Source organism: Mya arenaria, chromosome 14 (assembly GCF_026914265.1).
Source record: "Mya arenaria isolate MELC-2E11 chromosome 14, ASM2691426v1".
Taxonomy (NCBI): Eukaryota; Metazoa; Mollusca; class Bivalvia; order Myida; family Myidae; genus Mya; species Mya arenaria.
Window position 1 is genome coordinate 30,724,466 of NC_069135.1, and position 16,236 is coordinate 30,740,701.

General features: G+C 34.4%; 1 protein-coding gene across 1 annotated transcript; it reads right to left on the reverse strand.

The window, feature by feature from the left end:
* Positions 1–287: 287 nt before the first annotated feature.
* LOC128216877 (uncharacterized) lies at positions 288–4,728 on the reverse strand. The gene is made up of 2 exons (XM_052923581.1): positions 4,229–4,728; positions 288–3,972 (listed from the first exon to the last, which is right to left on the reverse strand). The coding sequence occupies exons 1-2, from the start codon at positions 4,564–4,566 to the stop codon at positions 2,232–2,234; spliced, it is 2,079 nt and encodes a 692-aa protein (XP_052779541.1). The 5' UTR covers positions 4,567–4,728; the 3' UTR covers positions 288–2,231.
* Positions 4,729–16,236: the final 11,508 nt, after the last annotated feature.

Sequence of the window (16,236 nt, forward strand, 5' to 3'; positions counted from 1 at the left end):
GACCTAGAGGTGACACGTGTACGTGTATTTCCCAACACACTTACGAAACACACGTAACTTGAACGGGCTTTGACTTGAATGTTTTCAATGTCTACGCTTTGATTTCCGTTAACCGGAATCAGACGGGTACAATTAGCAGACAAGTTCAAATACACGCTGACAAGTTGTTAATCAATGTATCATAATTGTATAAGTAATGTCTTAACTATCGCATGTACAAAATTGACCGCAGGCTGGCTTGAAAAAATAACGCAAACAGATAAACGTTCTCATCTTTATTACCGCCGTCAAAACGTTATTTACGTGGACGCTCAAATATGAACGTTTATGGTGTGAAACTTCAAATGAAAGGTTAACAATAAAACAACGACAGGTCAATGTCGTTGTGCCTTTCTGCTAATTGAACTGTATATGTCAAATGAATATTGTTTGTGACAGTTATTTCAGCTGTACTTGCAAACGAAAAGTTGTAATAATTATATTTCATCAACATAGTAGTAGTAGTAGTAGTAGTAGTAGTAGTAGTAGAAGTAGTAGTAGTAGTAGTAGTAGTAGTAGTAGCATCATCAGCAGCAGCAATAGTAGCAGAAGCAGTAATAGTACTAGTAGTATAAGTAGTAGCAGCAGCAGCAACAACAGCAGTAGCAGTAGCAGTAACAGTAGCAGTAGCAGTAGTAGTAATAAATTATGTAACCTTGTCTATGGAGTCATCAAATTTCAACTTCATTATCTTGGTTCATTATCTTGGTTACTGGAATTAAACTAGAAGACCTCGCATGCAACAATAATATCAATACCATAAAACAATTATACTATATAATATTAGTATTAATTATGATATTTAATTCTATATTTGTCATGTATTCATTTATATATTGATAATAATTGTTCCTACATGCATACATATACGCAAGTCAAATAATATTCTTGTACTAACTTTGATAACTGCATTTATTTATTGTATAATTATTTTTTCAGTTCATCCTTTATATGCCAATAATACTAGTCGCTATCTGCATAGTTTAGTTGCAATGTTGATATATTCACATAAAATCATAACACACAAAAAAACTGTAAAATTTACGTGTAATAAAATATGTTCTATTCTGTTCTGTACACTATTATAGTTTGATAGATTTGTGATTTACAATTCCAGTTCATTCTTAAACATAGATTGATTATAATATTTATTTAATATTTCACACTGCATTGTATAATTGTAATATATTTAATATGTATATGAAACACAAAAACTGTATAGTTTGCTTGTAATAAATTATGTTCTGTTCTGTTCTGTTCTGTTAAAGCTGCACTCTCACGGATTGGCATTTTTGAAAACCTTTTCATCAATACTGTTTTGTCTTTGAATGAGGCAATTTCTGCGGTAATGTTTAGAAAGCAGTACTAAAGACTGCAGACAAAAGATTAGATCGCTGTTATTCATATTCATATTCGAACATTTATGCTTTGTAGCTAAAAGTGTTACTCACGTTTTAATAATAATGATATTTTCGGCAGTTTTCCAAATATTGAAATCTGTTATATCGTGAGTTATCTTATATAACTGAAAAGAAGGCCGTTTTACATGAAAAGGCTGATTCGGAGACAGAAAGCACTTTCTTGGTCAAACAGTTAATCTGTAAAAGTACATCTTTAAGATAATCATATATGTCAAATTATCCTATTTCATATATTCTGTTAACTTAATTTGCATATCACACAGGAAATCGAGATTCCGCATTCTTTATACTCAGTTATATTTTGAAAGGTCCATTAAATTTTTATCGAACAATACATATTCGAAATTATATTTTCACCAATGAGTTATAAGCAATTATTGAATTGAATCAGGTGAATCGGTAGAATAAAACAGAGGCTGGACAAGTACACAAAATAAAAATGCAATAGAATTGATGTTTTCAGCTAAATATTCATCTGAAGCTGAATAATATATATATATAGTATTAAAACAATATGTGATAATGTACATTTGGCAATCATGATTATTCAAAATAATGATTTATAAGTTAATTATTTACAACCAATCAAAGATATGATAATTTTTCTGAAAGATGTATAATTTCTATGTAATGTGATACGACTCAGCAATTAATCACACATTGTAGACATACATTATTATTAACAAGTTCTCACACTCACGCAAAATCTAATTTTCATAGGAGTAGGTTTATTATCGAGTGTACAAGTCTTTTGATGAGCGTTTTTGTAATTCATGAATTCACCTTCAACACAACAACGTTGTTATTTTCATATTGTCCTACAACAAGACTGGATGTTGAGCTTCTGTAATACAGTGAGTTTGGTTTCACCAATCCATTAGACTGTGTGGCTAGTGTAGCCAACTTCCTCTTTCCTTCCCTGTCCACTTGAAGTACGGTGTTTGAGTCAAAAGCGCAGACAAACACGTGACCTAGGGGCGACACGTGTACAGCGGTTGGACATTTCATATCGGGATCGCTGAGCTTTGCTAGTTTATTTCCTGCACTATCCAAGGTAAGAAGTTGGTCGTTGCAGTAATTTGCGATGTAAATTTTACTGCCATCAGAGCTTACAGCACAAAATTCAACGGTGTGTGTATCCGACTCGTCCTCAAACAACTTTCTCCTACCATTGCCTGCCTTGTCGTAAGTGTAAAGCGCAGTGCCCGATGCGATGTACAGACGCCTTGAATGATGAGCTATGTTTAGTACTCTGTGACTGAACATTAGCTGTCTTGTTTGTTGTAGCTTTGAATCCCTAACGTTGAAGAAGCGAACCTCATGTCTTTTCTCATTATTACAGTTGACAGAAACCGCTAGCTCATTGCCTGTAATAGGGCATGCATTTTGTGGACTAGTTGGAACGTCGCAGTGATCGACAATCTGATAGGCACTATCCAAGGTAAGAAGTTGATCTTTGGAGTAATTTGTGTAGTAAATTTTACTGCCATCAGAGCTTACAGCACAATCGTAAACGGTGTATGTATCCGACTCGTCCTCAAACAACTTTCTCCCCTGATTGCCTGCCTTGTCGTAAGCGTAAAGCGCAGTGCCCGATGCGATGTACAGACGCCCTGAATGATGGGCTATGTTTTGTACTCTGTGACAGCACGTTAATTGTCTTGTCTGTTGTAGCTTTGAATCCCTAACGTTGAAGAAGCGAACCTCATGTCTATTCTTATCATTGAAGTTGACAGAAACCGCCAGCTCATTGCCCGCAATATGGCATGCATTTTGTGGATGAGTTGGAACGTCGCAGTGATCGACAATCTGATAGGACTGGTTCAGGAGCTTTATACGGCAATTGTAATTGTCAACAAGAACGAGCTCTCCACTTAATAGTTCACATATTCCACTTATGTTCGAGATTCTTTTGTCAATTGTAAGTGCTGCATTGAATTGTTTCACATTTTCAACATTGAAAACATGGGACGTATTAGTAATCTCCCCAAACCGTTCCAAAGACATTAACGAATTAATAATGTGGTTTAGCCCTGTATGTAGCACAAACGCCAACTCTACTTCTTGTTTGCTTGTGTTGTCTTCGAGAATAGCTTTGGTTTCTGTAATTAATTCCTGGCATCGAGAATATCCTACGTAGGCCAAGGAATTGTTCGTCTTAGTCTTTGCCATGCTATCTGCAAGTGATTTTATGTCTTTACTCAACTGTGCTGACTGTGCAATGTCTTTCTTCATTTGCTCCTCAAATGTTGCTACCATAACGTCCAGCTCTTTGATTGTGTTTTGCTCCAACTGATCAAGGGCTTGGTCGATCTTCCTACGCAAAGCTCTGATCTCTAATAGGATTTGTGCACGGGAGTCCCGTATGCATTGTTGATTTTTCTCGCGGGACTCCTGTAGCTTCTTGATTTGTAATTGGATGTCGGCGATTTGTTGTGGAAGCCGTTTGAATTCTGGTTTGTCATCAATACCTTTTGCTACGTCTGGTATATGTTGTATCAACGAACATTGTCTTCAATTAAAAAAAGAAAATTAAATAACGGCATTAACATAAAAATTAATAATTATAGAATTCTTGCAAAACATATTATTTGTTATGGACTTAAAACTAACTGTTTATGAAAAAACATGCTACCTTTACTACATAATGTTTACTTTTACCAACGTTATGCTTAAATGCCCTTTTGTTTATATCTAGTGTATCTTTTGTGTAATCAGTCCCCTATGTGATTGCTGATAGTGGCCTACTTTCGCTATACGATTCGTACCTGTGAACAACGGAGACGCATATATGACAACATAGCTTTTGGTGGTCTCCGCAGAACAGCTCCACAGCTTTTCCAGGATGGTGCTCGCATCTTTCCAGATCGTCCACAACCGTCCCAGGCACCGCCGCCCATTTCTTTACGTCCTTCCGATCAAGTACTTTGTGCCGCTTAAACAGGCCGCCATGTTTGGACTCGCACCGAGAGCAGTAGTACTTTAAACAGTCCACACAAAAGTTCTGAGCCTCAGAGTTAAGTCCGTCATCTTCACATGGAGAACATGTGTATTCATGTATTGGATCCGACGCCTTGTGAAGAGATGAATCGACATTAAATGCCATTTTGTTCTATATAATAAACTTTATTTCACGAGACTTTAAACGTACGCTTCAATATCCCATTCAATCCACGAAAGGAAGTAAATGATCGTATCAGTGTATTAGTCATAAACAGGTAATCGACAAAGGTATGTCCATTTATTTATCTGTATACTCACATTATAGCGACTCTTAATCACTTTAAACGAATCAAATAATCTTGCTGCATTTATAAGACGTACTTAGAAAGCTGAGTCAGTTTAGACACGAATCATATAATGTTAACTTTTGGAATTGATAATATATTTCATCTTTGGCACGTCCGATATGTTAATTCAAAACACTTATTTCATCGATTTGATTTACAAATCCTTTATATACGAAGGCCATAACATAAATACGTAGACACAGTAAATACAGAATTTAACATAAGTAAAATTGCATTTATATTTTTATCACAAAATCGCCGTAATCTGTTCTTATGTGAGAAATTTCACATAGATACGTTGAAATTGCTTGATGACGTAATATTTTAAAACACGCGGTGTAAAGCAAGTCGGCATACTTAACTCAATGACGCCAAACGATGATGTTTACAAAGGTGCACAAATCACATTGTTTAGCTTTAAGATTAATATAGTAATGCTATTCATTTAAATGCGATTTTGACCACTGAGTAACAGATGTTTGACCGTTAATGTAACCGTTGAAAATATACACTAATAATATAGTCCTTTTGAAATATTTTTAGCATGTTTGCATAACAATCACAGCATGCTGAGATAACGTCATTATTGCATGATAGTTTTTCTATTCGCATTTAAGATGTCGTTTTGCTGATGTATAAACAGCAGGAATCTTCTATAAAAGCTTCAAATTTTAACATTCACCAAATATACAAGTGTTATTGCTTTACCTGCATGTAATGTTTTGACAGTTTTAAACAAAAAAAGCCTTGAGACCTAAAATGAGACCTTAAAGCTGCACTCTCACAGAAATACCTTTTTACAACTGTTTTATTTTTTGTCTTGGAAAGAGCAAATTTTTGTGTGAATATCTGCATACCAATGATATAAGATTGCTTACAAAAAATCAGATCGTATGTTTTCATATTTCTGTTTGAAAATTAATGTTTTATGGCTTAAATCGTTACTAACGGTTTAAGAAAAATGCATAAAACATATTTTTTTTAACTTATAATAAACACTTCGACGCCAACCATTTCTCTCACAGGCGTCTGCAATAAAAGCTTGATTCTCAGACAGTTTGGTTCAAAGTTTTAATCTTACATTTGTCCAATGATACATTAGTGCTTTCAGTCACAAAATGTGGTAGCATTATACGCATGTATATAACATATAGAACATGTTTTATCACTAAAACCTTTTTTGTCAAACACACACAGTCAGCTAAAACCACCATTTCATGCTTATTTTCGATTGCACGGCGGGTTGCTGAGTTACGGTCGTTTAAAGTTCTCCGCGCTCTTGTTTGCTGTCCTCGACGAGTCGAGATTGAAAATGTCTGCCTTTTCCCGTACTTTGGCATGCCGCTCGACTAGCAGCTCGGCCAAGACCGGGCAAACCTTTGCCTGTATTTATGATGAAGATTTATTTTGAATACAGTAGTACATTTTCCATCAAATTCTGAAGAGGAAAGCATGGTTTCTCGTCCTGATTTCGCACTAAATGTTTCTTAACAAGAAATGACGATATGAACATCTACCCGATTATGGCGTAATCTTACCGGATATGAAAAACTATTTAAAAGAAAGCAAATTCCCTTAAATGTATATTGATTGTGTTGAACTTCTTAATGGATATCATAATAATATTCATTATACTTATAATCATAATTAAAACGATCGGATGTATATGTGGTTTTAAATTAAATTCCGGGTACTACATTTCTACATTTCATTTTGCTTACTAACATATTTCCTGAAATCGTTAAATAAAATTGTGTCTTTTATGACGACTCGTGACAGATCCTTTATACACACAACCCCCTTTTAAAACCGTCGGCCTTAGCATTTTATTGTTATTTCACAGCACCAAAAAGTAAATGCAGTTTGTTTATTTTTCTTGTAGATACTTAAAAAGAATACCTTATTCAATGGTCTAACAAATTATGGACCCCGTTGATACAATGTTTATATTAAAGCCATGTTTTAAAACATTGTTCCGAACTTTCGAGTTGCATTTTCAGCACATTTCACTTAATAAGTGTCGGAAGTATCAAGACTAAGGTACAAAATATGCTTATAGTTCTTTCTGCTTAACAACAATTGGACATTAAGTAGTTTTATTTTCAACATAGTATACAGCTAGTTTTGTGGTTTTAAGCATGCCGTTAAGTGCTCCTTACCAACAATTTACTTCTATAACAAGGCTTACCAAGAAACAAAATATCTATGTATCCTAAGTAACAATATTACTCTACTATATGTATTTCACCGAGTAAGCACCCAAACCTATATTTAACGTGTGGCATAGCAACGATTGAAACTAAAATGGTGTACAAGAGATGACATATATCTCTTGCTCTATATATGAAAAGTAATTGCATTATATAAAAAGCGCGCCAAATTGAATGCGGACGTAACGTCATTTCGGGAATGACGTCATTGAAAATGATTAACAGCCTTTTGCACGGTGACGTTCGATTTTAAGGTAGTGACATATATCAATTAGATAAACAGTGAAATAATCAGTTTAGTAACATCAATAATCCCTTACATCACTAGGAAGAATAATATGAAAATGTTTTTGATGCATGCTTTGTCCGACTATGCTGTGCTCTAGTAAAGAGTTTGTTCCCTTTGGACACAATCCTATAGATTATATTCTTTAAAGCATGATCACTGTTACCATGAATCTCGGCTGCAAGTATGGTATCTGTGACACCTGAGATACCCCTGTATATTTACGAGTACATCGAGAATGTAAATCAAAAGAAAAGAAGTGCCACTAGCAGTAATTTTCTTTCTGCATTTGTTATTCTTATTGTTCTAGTTACAAGCTATTAGATATACATGAACATACAAGAACCAAACGTTTGTTTTTCTTTTTCTTTTATAGCCTTTGTCCAAATATGAATCAGGCTATTGAGTTTCCAGATTCAATATATTATTGTTCCATTTAGGATGCATTCATTTACAGTGTTTGTATACCACGTGATAAATTACGTCATATATTCTACGTCGGAAGGCAACATTTTGTCTAAAATGAAGACTTAAATCAAATATAACTTTTCTTTTCCTACATCATAAACAAATGGCAGTCCATGCCACCTAAAGAGCCTCGCCTTTATTTCCACAGTTTGATAAGGTGATTAGTTTCATCAAACACTTTGACAAACCTGTTTCCAAAATAATGTTTTGACAGTGCTCCGTCAGACGGCCGTATTGTGGAAAGGTTTGTTGGAGTGTTTGAAGAAATTAAACTTTCAATCAAACTCTGGCAAATGACCGAAGGCGGGGCTAAGTAAGCGGCGTAGATTGCGCTATGCTTCATTGAAAATGTTGAAGAAATAATTAAGTTATCTTTCTTTAAAGTCTCCTTTCGAAGCAAATGTTTGCCTTCCAACGTAGTACATATGACGCAACTTATTACGTGCTATACACACATTGTTTAATCCCACACTACGGATGGTTTCAATATAATGCAAACACATATGACAGTCACTGGCAGTGGCTATATAAAACATGACGAGGACAATATAATGCACAACTTTAAAATTTTAGCACCATTTTCAGCACGGACATAAAAAGCTAAATAAAGAGAGAGAAAAATAGATAGAAGGAATTACAATCGAACTCAGTAGTAAATGCATTGTTCTTTAGAATAGATACGTTGTAAGTTTACTGCGCATTTTTTCACAAAAGATACGTGCACATAAAACTGCAAGAAAAAAGTATGTGTACATTTTACCAACAGCTGCTGGACACTGAAAAACATGGCGTCTCTATTTACATAAATTGTTATTTTGATGTGTGTTCATGTATTGCGTTATGTCTAAGTTAAAAGGCCTCCAGAGACCATTTTGTTCTTTTAAAAAGTGCTTTCAATATTTCCATAACACATTTTAATAGCAAATCCATAAGTTATGGGTTTAAATGTATTTTCGTAAAAGGGCATTTTCTTGAAGTAGTATGGAAACGTTTTTGAGCGATCAGTTCTTTTTTCGTAAGACATTTTGCCTTAAACACATAATTAAAAGAAAGTATGCCGCCTAATTATATATAATATATCACATATCCTGTTTCCTGTTTAATATAGTCATTATGTATTTCATGTATAACACATGTGTAATATTATTACTAATATAACATTGCTCTTTTCTATTGGTGAGAAAATAAATCATTCCGCATGATTGTAAGCAAATTAATTGGCAAAACAATTGCTAATTGCTTATATTCTAGCAAGTAATGCGTTTATTTCTTACTTTATATTTATTATGAAGATTTATTTAAATACAGCACTCCATTTCCCATCTAAATTTAAAGAGTAAAGCATAGTATTTCGCCTTGAATTCGTGAAAAACATTTTATGACGGTCGTTACTTAGTGTTTTGAAACTGGAAATCACGTCATGAACATATCGCTAGTTATGACGACATCGTGCCGGATATGACGTAACAATTTAAACGAAAGCAAATTTCATTAAACGTAGTGTTTTGTTGTTATTCTTACAGGATATCATCTCATTATGAATTCTTTTTATACACATGATTAAAATGATCGGATATACATGTGGTTTTAAATTATTACGGGTATTACATTTGTGAAATGCATGTAGCGCGGGAAATTGCATTGCTTTGTGGTATTCGGCTCATCACTAGAGCAAGTAACAGATTTAGGTCAATTTTGCTTTTTCAGGAAAGAATCTGACACTCGTCATCATATAATACACAGTTTTATTCAATTTGTCCATGGAAAAAATAAGCCCTTAAAAATCAATACCTTATCAAATAAAACAAAACAAATTTTATTTTATTTTATGAACGTATTACATATCGATGACAGAACAAGAAACAGTATGTTATTATATGTCATACAATGCAATGTATTTATTTATTTATTTAAGACGACTTTGAATATTCAAAACTGATACATTATTTACAACCAACCAAAGATATAATACCGTTAGTTTCACAACTGTTCTTCTATTCAGCAAATAATCCCATTGTTTACATCATTATATCACCATAAATTGATCAAACAAGTACACTATTATAAACAAGTTACAATCACACAAATTCTAATGTTTATAGGAGGTTGCCGTTTTGTAGTCCAGTATTAAGCGTTTTTGTTTTCATTACTTTATCTTTATAACAACAACATTGTTATTGTCATGTTGTCCTACAAGTAGACTGGAAGTGCGACTACTATAACATAGAGACACTGGTAGCTTCACTCCATCAGACAGTGCTGCAAGTTTTGCCAGCTTCCTTTTGCCTTCGTTGTTCACTTGAAGCACGGTGTTTGAGACATAAGAGCAGCGAAGCACGTGACCAAGAGGTGACACGTGGACAGCGCGTGGACCTATTATATCGGGATCGGCGAACGTTGCTAGTTTATTTCCTGCACTATCAATCGTAATAAGCTGACTTGTTCCATAATTTGCAATGTAGAGTTTACTGCCACCAGCGCTTACATCGCATTTATAGACTGTGTACGTACCCGTAATGTTCTCGAATAATTTTCTCCCATCATTGCCGCCAATGTCGTAAGAGTATAGCGCAGTATCAGTTGAGATGTACAGGCGACCAGAATGGTGAGATAAATCTCTTACTGCATGTTAGCGTCCTTGTCTCTTGAAGTTTTGAATTACTCACGTAGAAGAAGCAAACTTCATGCCTGTTCTCATCATTATAGTTGACAGCAACTGCAAGTTCATTTTTCGTGATATGGCACAGATCTTGTGGACACCTGGGAACGTTGAACTTATTGACTACCTGATAGGCTACATTCAGCTGCTTAACACAATTATGTGTGGCGTCAGCGAGAACGAGTTCTCCGCTTGGTAGTTCACATATTCCCCTTATGGTACACTTCTCTTTCTCGCCAATAAGCGATACATTGAGTTGTTTGATGCTTACGGCCGTGAAAACATGAGGCGTGACAGTGACCTCCCCAAGTACTTGTAACGAAGCACATGAATCAATTAGGTCGTTTAACGCTGAACTGGGTACGAACGATACTTTCAACGTTTCCTTGGTTGATTCTAAGAGAAATGCTTTAGTTTCTTTAATCATAATCTGACACCTTGAATATCCTACGAAAGTCAACGACTCGTTTGTCTTACCGTTTGCGGGCATTTTATCAACAAGCGATGACATATTTTTACTCATGCGTTCAGACTGTTTTACTTCTGTCTCTACTTGATTCTCAAGCGTTGCTACCATTGAGTCCAGCTCTTTTATTGTGTCTCGCTCCAATTGGTCAAGGACGTCATCAATTTTCTTCCGCAAAGCTTTAATCTGTTGCAGAACCTGTGCACGAGACTCTTGTATTGATTGTTGCTTTTTCTTGGATATATCCTGCAGTTTCCTGATTTGAGATTGGATGTTGGCGACTTGTTGAGGAAGCTGTTTGAGTTCTGGTTTGTCATTAATACCTCTGGCTATGTCTGGTATATGTTGTATCACCGAACAGTGCCTGAAAACCCCATACCATCAATGTAACGATTAACACTTCAAAATAAGAATAATGATTTCACTAAGACACTTAATATACTATATTGAAACAATGTCATCACAATTTATAATCACTTGTTTGTTCTAGTCATTCCTGTTTTGGATAATGTGCAAACCAGTTACGAATAAGGAAACTACGTAAAGAACATAATTATATTGACTCATATTTCTAATTTTCGTACTTATTTCATTTTAAGTCAATATATTTGTAAACAATTTTATTTTTAAGAGAAAACTATTGGAAATGATGCGTTGAAATATAAGAGAATTGTTTAAATACCAAAATATGCATTCAAATGATTTGTTTTTCAATTTATTGCTGATCTTTTTATCTTCTGTTGTTCTTGTTTGATTTGTTGTAAGAAATATACTTCCTCTCTCAGAGAGCTTATTGTATCGCCAAGTTTGTAAATTGGGACCTTAACCGTGACAGGGACATTAAGTCTGTCGCTAATGTTACGATCCTCGGTGTTCCAGACTCTGAAATGACACCACAGGGTATTCTATAGATAAAACTGATATATTCGCTAGATATTTTTATTCACACTTCACATTCAACGTAAGTACACACATTTAAATTGTAACAAGCAACAAGAAGAACTAATAAGGAAACAGAAACTACAAGCACAATCAAGGAGCGTAATATTTTACCAAAATCTTGTTTAAAGGGGAACATATTCCAATTCGGATATGACCACTCAGTGCTTCTTCATTTTATTCCCATATGGCAGTGAATCAAAACATGGTTATACCATCAGAACATTGGCTACTTTCCATCTTTATAGCTTTTGAAGACCTACGTGTTTACATTTCCACCCCATTGTTTGTATCCTAGATTATCCTAGGGTGGCATTGCATCACTTTATCGAATACATAATGGTTTCGATCATCCAATTCATTTTACTTATAAAAATCGGTTCTTTTTTCTAATGTTGTTTAATGCTTACACCACAAGTGTATCTTTATATATGGTGGCTGGTGTCGGTAAACACTAGACATCAGCGTGCAAATCACTATTGACTATAGAGGAAATCAATGTAATGGTCTATTTGCCAAGGGCTTAAGGGTCAAATTCATTTGAGACGTCTTTAATGACGAAATTTATTGTACGAAAATATTGATTCCAATTATCACTACTTGTTTTACTGATTTATATGTGTTTTTCGTCGTTAAGACTTCAGAATATTATTGATTTAGATTGTTTACTAGGTATGCAAGCACTTAGAGTACTGTTCCTGTTTGCATGTTTCGTCTTTAACCATTAATGTACTTATTGTTGAATCGGAGAATGTTTGGCCATAGGGAATTCTAAATATATGAACAAGACAATACTCGTTAGAAAGTTCGATTTATTAACAGAATAAGCTTGAATGGATATAAAATAATAATCAATTACAAACGGATTGTATAGTATTTAATTTTACAAGCAGAATGAACCAACGACAAGAATGCTTGAAATCTTTATACAAAGTGCAGCTTGATTATAATAAACACAGCGTGTACTTAGTCTACTATCTATGACGTACCATGTGGATCAATAGTCGCCTTCTACTATATACATTTAGAGGCAATCTTAACTAGTCTAGCGGAGGTGTAATTCTAAATTTAGAGGTTACTTCTATCTTATTGAGACGAGGCGCAGGACTTAATATAGAGGTGGACATCTATTTTCTTATCTCATTTAGAGGTGTACATTTTTCTTATAGATAAAACTATTATACATGACCTAAATGTAAGATAGATATATACCTCTAAATATTTCGTTTCTGCTGTCGGGATTAAATGAATTTTGACCAAAATGGAACGTCGTAATCATCGCCTTTTAAAGCGGATGTATAGCTCTACATCAACTATTTATGAATAAACCTTCTCTTAATTTCATGACAGTGAACGTCCACAAAAGTGCACACACATGTGTAATTGATAAAAGGCCGTTATCACAGACAGCTTAAGACAGCATATGTGCATATATACCTGGTAAGCCCATATTATTTGGCACTATCTCAAAGTGTTCGATGTGTAGCAAACACATATGTCAAAGGAATATAAAATGACAAACAATACAAATGTGCATTTTGGGCTTAATGCATACTTTGATAAGATTTACCTTTTGCTTTTTTACTTTATTCAGGATTGTTGGGATAAGAGTGAGGTTGTGCACACACAAACTGGTTTAAACCCCCAGTAAATTTATTTTACTGACCGTTCCAAGGCGGTACCTAACAATCCTTGATTAACACACCTATTTTAATTTAGTATGTATGCACTGTGCTGTTTGTGGAGTTTTGTGCTTTTGTTCCGTGTTTCTTGTTTGTGATTGTTTTTGTTTTTGTGTTCTATGTCTTTGACTTTTACCTTTTGCCATTAAACGGGGTTTATGTTTAAACTGTTGGCTACTGAGCTTATTTCTGTAGCTTTTCATATAAATATTCAAAATGTAACAAAACAATAAATTCAGTTGAAATAAAAAAAGAATAACTTACTGTTTTAGTTTTATTTGTATGTAGGTATGACCTTTTTCATTTCCTATAATATATGTTGTAGTTTAAATAAGAAATACTCGTTCAAATGATACTTACATTGTATGGGGCCTCAAAGCATCAACATTAAACATTATCGCAAATGTCTCAATGCATTGACAAGCTTATTAATACAACGAATACCCTAAGTACAATATTTGATATACGAGATTTTCGAAAATAGGTCGATCATCTTCAATAAAAAGGCACCAAGAGTATCAATAAAAATAAATGTCTGGCGATTTATTTCCTCTTCCACATGTTTTCGGATTTAATTCATGACATCTGATGTTCATCTTGCGAAAGAGACGGGTTGAAATCATAGGCTAAACGCGTTCGTTGGAGCTGTTAAAAGAACCAATGCTCTCAGTTTGAGCCCAACAGCCCAGAACGACCATATTGTTTCTTTAGAAAGGTCTGGCAGGGCAACTGATACGTGCTACGATGATGAAAAAGTAAATCAATGTCATCTATAATTTAGTGTTGATAAAGGGAAGTGTGGCATAATGGGAATAAATTAATTACCAACCACAGAGCTTGATCTCACTGACAGTCCGAACAATCGAATAAAGCTACTGCACTGCATCAGCAGATGGTCGATAACTGCAGCGTTTCAATGTGCCAAATTTTCACAAAATGAACTATTATCAACTGTAATAAATAGAAAAATATGTTAGTGTCTTCAGAGTTATGAATTCAAATCAACAGCACAGTCATAAGGACGTTTACGTTTAGCAACATAATAAAATATTTAGCTTACCGTGCTGCCAGTAGAAAGAGAATCTAAATGCAAGCAATTGTACCTTCCAGGAGTCTATATATCAGTCTATATAAGCCATCTCCTATAAACATAACAGTATATATTTTCTTTTGTAACTTCTTTAGCATAATAGTCATGTCTTTTACCTGGAATGTTCAAATGGTATCGATAATATATAATCAATGTTCAGAATCCTATGTCACTTAAAAGACAAAGTCATCCTAGTGCAGGTGTTTTATAATATCAGTATATGCTGTGTGTTTAATTAATCTGAAAATAAGCAAAACACCTTAATTGAATCTTGATACTCCTTTATCTAATCTATTGATAAATCTACGAACAAAAGCTGTCTTCATTTAGGCCATTCTACGATAGATTCCATTGTCATTTTTGTACCATCGTTGTAAAGACATTGTTAAACTTTGCATTGGGTTCGTTTCCTGTATATGTACTGTAAGGTACAGATATGTATAGAAAGGTAACTGGTATTAAATAGTGTATACACTAAATATATTAGTTTTATTGCAGGTATTAACTCATTTACTCAATGACAAGTAATTACTTCTATAACGCGCATTACGGAAAGAGGTTTGTCGGTATACGAAGCAGAAATATATTTAAATTCAATACAATCTGATTTTTATTGTCTTATTAGTTAGTCGAATCAAAGTTGCGCAGTGTAGTAACCACATTGTTTAGCACGTTGTATTTTTCCTACCCATTGATCCGCAGGGTATTGATCAACTAAGTAATAAAATACTGATTCTTATCTTACTACCTTACACCTATTCATTACTTATATACGACGTAATTAACCTTATGTCCTTGACAGAACTGCAAAGCATTGGAGTCCTACAGTAAAAGCATATATTACGAGATCTGGGAGTTTATCTTGAACTCTTTTTATTAACCCTTAAAGAGATTATACAGCATCATGTAGATACTGACGAAAAGAGCTCCTCGAAACAGTTGCGGAACCATGATTTGACGTGAGTGCGTGCGGTACCTTCTACATGAAACTAAAATATAGGCTATAAAAATAAAAGTTGGGGTTCAGTTTCTCCCAAAGAAAAGATGTTTGCTAATTTAAGTCTTAAATAGTGCATTCGGTTTAAATTAATGCAGATTTTGTCTACAATATTAAAATGGAATATTTTTGCGCCCCCTTCCCCACCACCTAGATCCGCTAATAAAAACAGTTTTTTCAACAACAATGACAACGACTAAGACTACAACTGCCTTCTACCTTCTACTACTTCTACCACTACCACTACCACTACTACTACCACTACCACTACCACTACCACTACCACTACCACTACCACTACTGCTACTACTACTCATACCTAATACTACTATTACCTACTACTACTACTACTACTACTACTACTACTACTACTACTACTACTACTACTACTACTACTACTACTACTACTACTACTACTACTACTACTACTACTACTACTACTACTACTACTACTACTACTACTACTACTACTACTACTACTACTACTACTACTACTACTACTACTACTACTACTACTCAACTGGTAGTACTGCTACTGCTACTGCTACTACTACAACTAATATCAAAAGTACAATTAATACAACAACTACTACCACTTCTATAAACAAAATCAACCACACCTATACTACTACTACAACGGCGACGACGGCAATTACGATGTCGAATATTTAATTATAATTTCATATTTT

Coding starts and splice junctions, on each gene's coding strand:
- LOC128216877 (XM_052923581.1), bottom strand. CDS start 4,566: ATGGCATTTAATGTCGATTCATCTCTTCACAAGGCGTCGGATCCAATA. Junction 3,973..4,228: donor TGCGTCTCCGTTGTTCACAG/GTACGAATCGTA, acceptor TTTTAATTGAAG/ACAATGTTCGTTGATACAAC.